The following is an 8,843-nucleotide window of genomic DNA, read 5'->3' on the forward strand; positions in this document are numbered from 1 at the left end:
ACCCCGTCTCAAAAAAAAAAAAAAAAAAAAAGTACAAACTTTATTTCTCAACATAAGCTCCATCAAGTTCAAGACACTTCTGTAAGTCATGTTACAGCCATTTAGCCCATGCCTAAGGAACTGAAGGTCCTGAGAATTTAACCATATCAATGCAGTCTTTTACACATTAACTGAAGATAAAAGGGTACCCTTTACAGAATTTTTTTTTTTTTTGAGACGGAGTCTTGCTCTGTGGCCCAGGCTGGACTGCAGTGGCCAGATCTCAGCTCACTGCAAGCTCCGCCTCCCGGGTTCCCGCCATTCTCCTGCCTCAGCCTCCCGAATAGCTGGGACTACAGGCGCCCGTCACCTCGCCCGGCTAGTTTTTTGTATTTTTTAGTAGCGACGGGGTTTCACTGTATTAGCCAGGATGGTCTCGATCTCCTGACCTCGTGATCCGCCAGTCTCGGCCTCCCAAAGTGCTGGGATTACAGGCTTGAGCCACCTCGCCCAGCCTACAGAATTTTTAAGATTAGGAAACAAAAAGAAGTTAGGAGGAGCCAGATTGGGACTGTAATGATTTCCCACCAAAATTCTCCCAAAATTGCCCTTGATGACGGGAATAAGCAGAAGCATTGTCGTGGTGGAGGAGGACTCTGCTGAAGCTTTCCCAAGAATTTTCTGCTAAAGCTTTGGCTTTCTCAAATCCCTCTCATAATAAGCAGATGCTACCATTCTTTGGTCCTCCTGAAAGTCAGCAAGCAAAGTGTCTTGAGCCCCAAAATACTGTTGCCATGACCTGTGCTCTTGACTGGTCTGCTTTTGCTTTGAGTGACGCACTTCCACTTCTTGGTAGCCATTGCTTTGATTGTGCTTTATCTTCAGGAATAGTGCTACGAAATCCATGTTTCATATCCTGTTGCAATTTTTTGAACAAATGCTTCAGGATTTTGGTCCCACTTATTTAAAATTTCCATTGAAAGCTCTGCTGTTTGCAGCTGATCTGGGCACAACAGTTTTGGTGCCCATCAAGTGGATAGTTTGCTTTCAGTCAGAATTGTGTAACCTGAACCAAGTGTTCAGTGTCTATGACACTGGTTATTGTTTCTGCTATTGTTAACTGCTGTTAATCATCAGTCCTCTTTGATTAGGGCATAAACAAGATTAATTTTTTCCTCAGAGATTCGTGTGTAAGGTCTCTCACTGAGGGCTTCCTCTTCAACATCATCTGATACCTTCTCAAAACAAGTTATTCATTTGTAAGCTGTTGATTTCTTTGGGGCACTGTTCCCATAAACTTTTCGTGAAGCATTAATGATTTCACCATTTTTTCACCCAAGCTTCACAATAAATTGATGTTTGTTCTTGCTTCGATTTTAGCAGAATTCATGTTGCACTGATGTGGTCTCTTTCCAAACTGATGTCTTACCCTTCTTAGTGTCTCAAACTAGACCCTGTTCAGACATGTTATGACAAGTTAAAGACTGTCTCAAAAAGTCTCTTTTTAAGTAATAGGATAATCTTCATACCATCCTAATTGGCCAGTTACTAGCACTTGGGAAACTAGATTTTAACTAATTGTTTTAAACACATCCCAGCCTTAGATTTCTATCCATGTTGTAAGTATACTCTTCAAGAAAAATAAATAAATAAATAAAAGACAGATATAAAATGTGTGAAGGCTGACACTGGGGCACTCTTCACCCAAGCTCCCTCCAGGGGATCTGATCCAAATGCCCTACCTTCCAGAGCTGCAGCCTCAATTATGCTGGACCCTCACATCACTGCCTGATTCATTACTGCCTGACTCAGCTGCCTGATTATGGCCTTCGCCTGGCCTTGCTCCCTATTTTAAATGACACTCTCGCCATACCTTCACATACCCATGACCACAAACTGGGTTTGCTTTTGTCTACTCATCATGCCTGACTTTCCCTTTTGCAAATATCATAACCGGATGTGATATTCCTGATCCTCGATTCTGCTTCCCTTTTCTTTCCCTCTCCATTACCATTTATTGAGTGGACACGTACTGTGTGTCAGGCACTGTAATTGGTGTTTTACAAACATTATTACTATTACCCACAACCCACAATAAGACAGATATTATTCCCATTTCACAGCTGAAAAAAGATTACAGGCTGACTACCACTTCTCTGAAATGCTTGGGACCAGAAGTGTTTTAGATTTTGGAATATTTGCATTATATTGCAAAACCTGAAATGCTCCAATGAGCATTTCCTTTGAGTGTCATGTCAGCAACCAAAAAGCTTCAGATTTTGAAATTAGGGATACTAAACCTATACTGCTGAAGGTCTTGCAGCTAGTAAATGGCAGGGTATGATCTGAACCAGACACACACACAAGTGGTGATTAAGTCAAGTCATTATTAGAAGTCACCTTACAGAGAACACAATCAACATGAGGTACCTTCTGTCACAATGCTTATGCTGTTTAGATTAAATGCAGACATATGGCATTTGAAAGTGCAAATACTGTCTTTATAAAGTCTTTGAGGAACAGAGTTAGTCCTTGTTATTTATATAGTTAATTCAAAGTGCTAATAGCTAAAAACCAGAAGTTATTCCAAAGTTTGCATGAACAAAACTCACAAGAAAGTTATAAAATATTTTATTTAAATGGTACAGAAAAAAATATGTATACTTAAAATGATTAAAACTTCACATTAGGAAATGCTAAAAACCCAGTAATTTACACAATGATAAAATCTAAAGTGATGGGAAAACGTAAAATACTTTCATTTGGTCCTGTACCTAACAAAACTATCATAAATACGAGATTATAGTAATTACTAAAGCTAGTTAAAGGCACATGACAACATAATTCCTTTATACACATCCAGTCATTTGATATAAGGAACTGCTATCCCTTAAATGGAAGAGTGAACTATTTGTTTAAAATATTAAGAGTGCATTATGCACCTATAATGAAACCACCTTCTCCAAATATTCAAATGGATTAACATTGCAAAATAGTATTCCTATATCACTGACTTCTGAAAATTTTAATAATTTAAGAATATGCAAGTGAAATATAATTTATTCTGATTTCAACAACAGTTATACAAAGTCACAATTTTTCCCAGGAAATCATTCACTTCATAGTTGCAAAAACACACTGTAGCTTTTCTGTTAGGGTCTGCCACACTTTCAGCTAGCTAGATGTTTAACCATTCACTTCAAATTTACATGTCCAGCCAGGCACGGTGGTGTGGGCCTGTAGTCCCAACTACTTTGAAGGGTGAGGCAGCAGGATCGCTTGATCCCAGGAGTTCAAAGCCAGCCTGGGAACACAGAAGACCCTGTCTCTTCAAAAAAAAAAAAAAAAAAAAGTAGATGTCCTTAAATCTGAAGGAAAACCAGCATTTATGTACCAAGGAAAACATTCTATCTTAAGCTATTGCATTTGACACTAAAAAGCATAGTTCACTCTGTGATCTACAACACTGAGTCTCCATTACCAATTATAAATTCATGTCAGAGTAAGACCTCCCAAACATCTGTAAAAACTCAAAATTGAAGAGCCAAAGAAGGGGCTGAGAACATGAGGAGAGAGATGGCTGACAGGGTCAGGTGAGGAAGTGTTCTGAGATGTGTAGGATTCCTCCAGGCCCAGAGCCGCTTGTGGCACCACAAGTGTATAGGAATGAAGGGCCTCCTGTGAGGGCTCCCAGTGATCCCAAGGCACAGCAAGGTGCATGAAGGAGGCTGGAGACATTGGAACGGGCATGGAGGTGCTAGCAACTATTTTCAGTCTGCTAACAATGAGACTATGTCCATTTCTTCTGTACACGGTTACCACTGACCTTCCTTTAAATCCCATAGAGAGCATGCTGTTGGCAGAAATGTCAGTTTTTCATTAACATCTTGAAAATTTAGTGTATTAACTTTCATGTCCATAGGCCTCAGTTTCCACACCTGTCAACTGCTGTATAAAGCAGATTTTCTGCAAGTTCTGATGTAAGTGACCTGACAGGAGGCACTTTGTCCTTTTCACCATACCCCTAGGCATCTGGAGTGAGTATTCTCAATATACACTTATTTAATAACAGAGTTATCCGACACTCAGAAAACAGCCTCCACTGTGTAAGGCAGCAGATCTCAGGATGGGGTGATCTGTGGGGAGGCAGAAATTCTATAAATAACACCAAACCAAAGCTGATTGTGTCATCCAACACATTTTTATGAGGAAGTCAGGACAGTTAGAAGATGGCAGATTTTTTTTTCCCAATTGGGTAAAATTGTCCATTCTTCCTGTATTCCCATTTCTTAAGAATGATCTAGCCAACAGTCATTGAATGTAAGTTGACAGAAATTAATATGATCTCAACATAAAATGGTCTAATGTGTGAATTTAACTATATTGGAAGGTGCAAATCCTGTCTTTATGAGGTCTTTGAAAGGCAGTGTACCTTGTCTAAAAAGTAGTAACTTAGAACCAACTTTTCAAAAGAAGGAGTCTCAGTCCCCACCCCGCCAGCCTGGGCAACATAGGGAGACTCTGTTTCTACAGAACATTTTTAAAAAATTAGCCAAGCATGGTAGCACATGTTTGTAATACCAGCTACTTGGGAAGCTGAGGTGGGAGGACTGCTTGAGCCCCCAGGTGGTCAAGGCTGCAGTGAGCTGTGATCATGCCACTATACTCCAGCCTGGACAACAGAGTGAGACCCTGTCTACAAAGAAAAAAAAAAAAAAGAGTCTCAATCCCTTCTATCTCAGAGGTCAAGGGACGGATAATTCTAGTGTGGACAACAAAATTGTCATAAAAGACATTTTCAAACGAGTTCATTTTAGAAAACCATTCCAGATATCTTACCTTCAGAAATCATCCAAGGAGTGTGATAAACATTACAACCCCCATAAACTGGGTAAACAACAACAACGGAGTGAAAAGTGACCACACATGCCATAGAGCAATGTTGAAGCTGAAAAAACAACAAATAAACAGTTGACGACTCTGATATGCATCAATATGTTTTACTCTAGAATCTAGATTTAAAGAATTCAATGTGGAAAAGTTCATCCAGTCAGCAACTGTCTCTATGTATCATAATTCTCAGTTATGTGACTTAGCCAATGCTGAAAAGGAAAACTCTAGATATACTTACACAATTACCACAGTTTCTTCAAGAAGGCCCTGGAACTGAAACCACTAAAGGTCTCCTAATAGGAGTTGACATGGCTTAATAGAAACTGAAGTCTCTTAGTTTCTGCACCTGAACAAGAATTTAAATGGCTACAGCCCGTTTTTATGAAATCACACACTAAATTATCATGGTAAAAAATACCAAAGTATTTTCTCTTAAAACAGAATGAAAACAGTTATCATTTATAAGCTGCTATATATATCTTTCATTGAGAAAAACACTATTCCTGTCATCAAAGTAAAATTAAAGAACTTTCTAAGTATAAAATGATTTTAATGACTGAAATTTCTTTTTTTTTTTTTTTTTTTGAGACAGAGTCTCACTGTGTCGCCCAGGCTGGAGTGCAGTGGCTGGAGCTCAGCTCACTGCAAGCTCCACCTCCCAGGTGCACGCCATTCTCCTGCCTCAGCCTCCCAAGTAGCTGGGACTACAGGCGCCCGCCACATCGCCCGGCTAGTTTTTTGCATTTTTTTTAGTAGAGACGGGGTTTCACCGTGTTAGCCAGGATGGTCTCGATCTCCTGACCTCGTGATCCGCCCGTCTCGGCCTCCCAAAGTGCTGGGATTACAGGCTTGAGCCACCGCGCCCGGCCAATGACTGAAATTTCTAAGAACAGAATAGGGAAAACTATATTCAAATAAGTTCAGATAGTTATTGGTTTTAATATATATTTTGATAAGTGTGAGTATTAAATAACTATAATCACACTGTCTAAAAAAAATTAATGTTTCTGGAGATGACCTTAGCCTTATGGGAAAAAGTAAAACAACATATCTGTATGCCCCCACATCACTAAAAAGGTTAACAATAACCGTATCACACTGTCAAACAACTTTGAACTTCAACTACAGAAAGTGAGTCATAGAAAGAATATATTTAAACTGAATATGTATAAAGGTATGTGGTTCTTCCAAAATAAAAATTCAATTAGGCTGGGGGTGGTCATGGTGCACGCCTGTAATCCCAGCACTTTGGGAGGCCGACACAAGCAGATGGCTTAAGGCCAGGAGTTTGAGACGACCCTGAGCAGCATGGCGAAACCCCATCTCTACAAAAAATACAAAAAAGAACCAGGTGTGGAGGTATGTGCCTGTGGTCCCAACTACTCAGGAGGCTGAGTGAGGTAGGAGGATCACTTAAGCCTGCGAAGCCAAGGCTGCAGTGAGCTGTGATCACACCACTGCACTCTGGCCTGGGTGCCAGAGTGAGACCCTGTCTCCCTCCAAAAAAAAAAAAAAATCCAATTGATATAAAGAAAGAAAAAACTAAAGAGCTACACACAACATAGGAAAACTAGTTTTCTTTCTGGTTGGATCATAGGATGTATTTCCTTTGTGTTTTTCTGTAATTTACAGATTTTCTTTCCTCAGTGAGCAAGTATTACTTTTATAAACAAACCCAAAAAAAACCTTGTATTTTTCATTGAGCACTTAATTAACTTATGAAGAAGGTTATTCATTGTGGCATTGTTTGAGTATAAATATAATTAAGTCCAACAACAGAAGACAGGTTAAATAAATCATGATATGTCCATGCTGTGAAAACTATGCAACTGCTTAAAAGAATGAGAAACATCTATAAGTACCATTATGGAAGAATCCTAAACTATAAGCATCCATTGAAAAATAAAAGGAAAAAAAAGACGAACAACCACTTTGGAAAGCGGTTTGGCATGATTTACTGAAGTCAAAGGTATGTACACCCAACAACTTTACCCCTTGGGGTACATATATATATATACACACACATATACACACACACCAACTTCAGTTGGGTGTACCCAACTGAAATGTGTTCACTGTGCTACAAGAGCCATATACAAAAATGCTCTTTATAGCATCCTTTATAGTAACCCCAAATTGAAAAAAATCTAAACACAATCAACAATGGAAAAGAGAAACTGGGATTCAATTAAACAATGGAATGCGAAAGGGCAATGAAGATAAGTCACTGTTCCGGGCGACAATATGAAAGAATTGCACATAATGCTGCACACAGCCAGCTCAATGTGAAGGAATACACCCTGTGCCAATCCATTTCTATAAAGTTCAAAAGCGTAGGTGAAACAAAAATAGAATACCTAATGGAAGCAAAGCAAGTAGTTACCATGAAGGTCAGGGCAGTATTTACCTGTGGCAGGAGGGAAGATGTAGGAACTGTGAGGGAGAATGAAGGGGGTTCCCACTGTGCTGGCTCGATTTACACCAATACTCACTTCATGAGAATTCATTCACTGATTCATTCATTTTAGTTTTTTCCACTTTTCTATATGTATTGTATGTCAAATACATTTAAAAAGCAAAATGCAAAATATGTACAGAATGTCACCATCTGTGCTTTAAATAACTAGATCCATAAATAGAAGGAGAAAGAGATACTAATGAAAAGGGAACCAGAGAGCATGAATGACCAGGAGACTACTTTTCTGTTATACCTTTTTTCTTTCAAAGTTTGGACCAAGTATATCACTATCTGATAAAAAAAAATTTGTTGTTCATTCCTGTTAGTCATTTCAAAGTTAACTTACCAAATTCCTGCTGCAATAAAGGAGGCAGTGGTAATAGGTATCAAGGCTGGATACCTGACATCATATTCTCCAATTCCACAATACCATTCCAGGTAGACTATGCAGTAAAACGCAATTGATAAGCTGACAAGCAACAAGGCACTGCCACAGAGAAACCAGCTGTGGAGATAAAAACAGTAAGAGGGCTGACAGCACTTAATGAATCATCGGGTATCTTTAAAAGTTTTCATTAACAGCTTAAAAATCTACTTCTAAGGGGCCAGGCACAGTGGCACTCCTGTAATTCCAGCACTTTGGGAGGCCGAGGCTGGTGGATCACCTGAGATCAGGAGTTCAAGACCAGTCTGGCCAACACGGTGAAACCCCATTAAAATAAAAACTTAGTCAGCTGCGGTGGCACACGCCTATAGTCCCAGCTACTCGGGAGGCTGAGGCAGGAGAATCGCTTGAACCCGGGAGGCGGAGGTTGCAGTGAGCCGAGGTCACATCACTGCGCTCTAGCCCAGGCGACAGAGTAAGACTCCATCTCAACAACAAAAAAAATCTACTTCTAAGAATATCAAGTGATGCAGAGAAAGCCATACTTAAACAATCCAGACTTTCAGAAAGTCTCAATCTATGGGAGATGGGGGTCAGAAAAAGAGACACACAACTCAGGAAAGAATGAAAAGACAGACCTGAAAAACATGCATTTACACATACACTCTCATCAGCTAACCAACCAAGGGAAAAGTCTGGTCACGACAATGCATTTTCTTTAAAAATACAAGGAAGAGGCTGGGCACAGTGGCTCACGCCTGTAATCCCAATACTTCGGGAGGCCGAGCCAGGCGGATCACCTGAGGTCAGGAGTTCAAGACCAGCCTGACCAACATGGAGAAACCCCATCTCTACTGAAAATACAAAATTAGCCAAGCATGGTGGTGCATGCCTGTAATTCCAGTTTCTTGGGAGGATGAGGCAGGAGAATCGCTTGAACCCAGGAGGCAGAGGTTGGAGTGGGCTGAGATGGCGCCACTGCACTCCAGCCTGGAGTGCCTGGGCAACAAGAGTGAAACTCTGTCTCCATAAAATATAAAAAAATAAAATAAAATAAAATAAAATAAAATAAAATAAAATAAAATAAAATAAAATAATAAAATAAAATAAAATAAAATAAAATAAAAT

The 8,843-nt window shown here is 39.7% G+C and overlaps 1 protein-coding gene across 6 annotated transcripts in view; it reads right to left on the minus strand.

The window, feature by feature from the left end:
* The window catches only part of TMEM128 (transmembrane protein 128), a 20,865-nt gene that overhangs the window by 3,719 nt on the left and 8,303 nt on the right, over window positions 1-8,843 (minus strand). Inside the window, exons 3-5 of one of the 6 annotated variants that reach the window (XM_017872062.1) lie at window positions 7,677-7,835; window positions 4,819-4,927; window positions 520-1,433 (exon numbers count right to left, since the gene is read on the minus strand). In XM_017872062.1, the coding sequence (XP_017727551.1) occupies window positions 4,828-4,927; window positions 7,677-7,835 (259 nt within the window). In that variant the 3' untranslated portion in view covers window positions 520-1,433; window positions 4,819-4,827. The other 5 variants (XM_017872068.1, XM_017872045.1, XM_017872053.1 and 2 more) reach the window with 5 other exon arrangements.

This window comes from Rhinopithecus bieti, unplaced genomic scaffold (assembly GCF_001698545.2).
Source record: "Rhinopithecus bieti isolate Rb0 unplaced genomic scaffold, ASM169854v2 scaffold_865, whole genome shotgun sequence".
NCBI classification, from domain to species: Eukaryota; Metazoa; Chordata; class Mammalia; order Primates; family Cercopithecidae; genus Rhinopithecus; species Rhinopithecus bieti.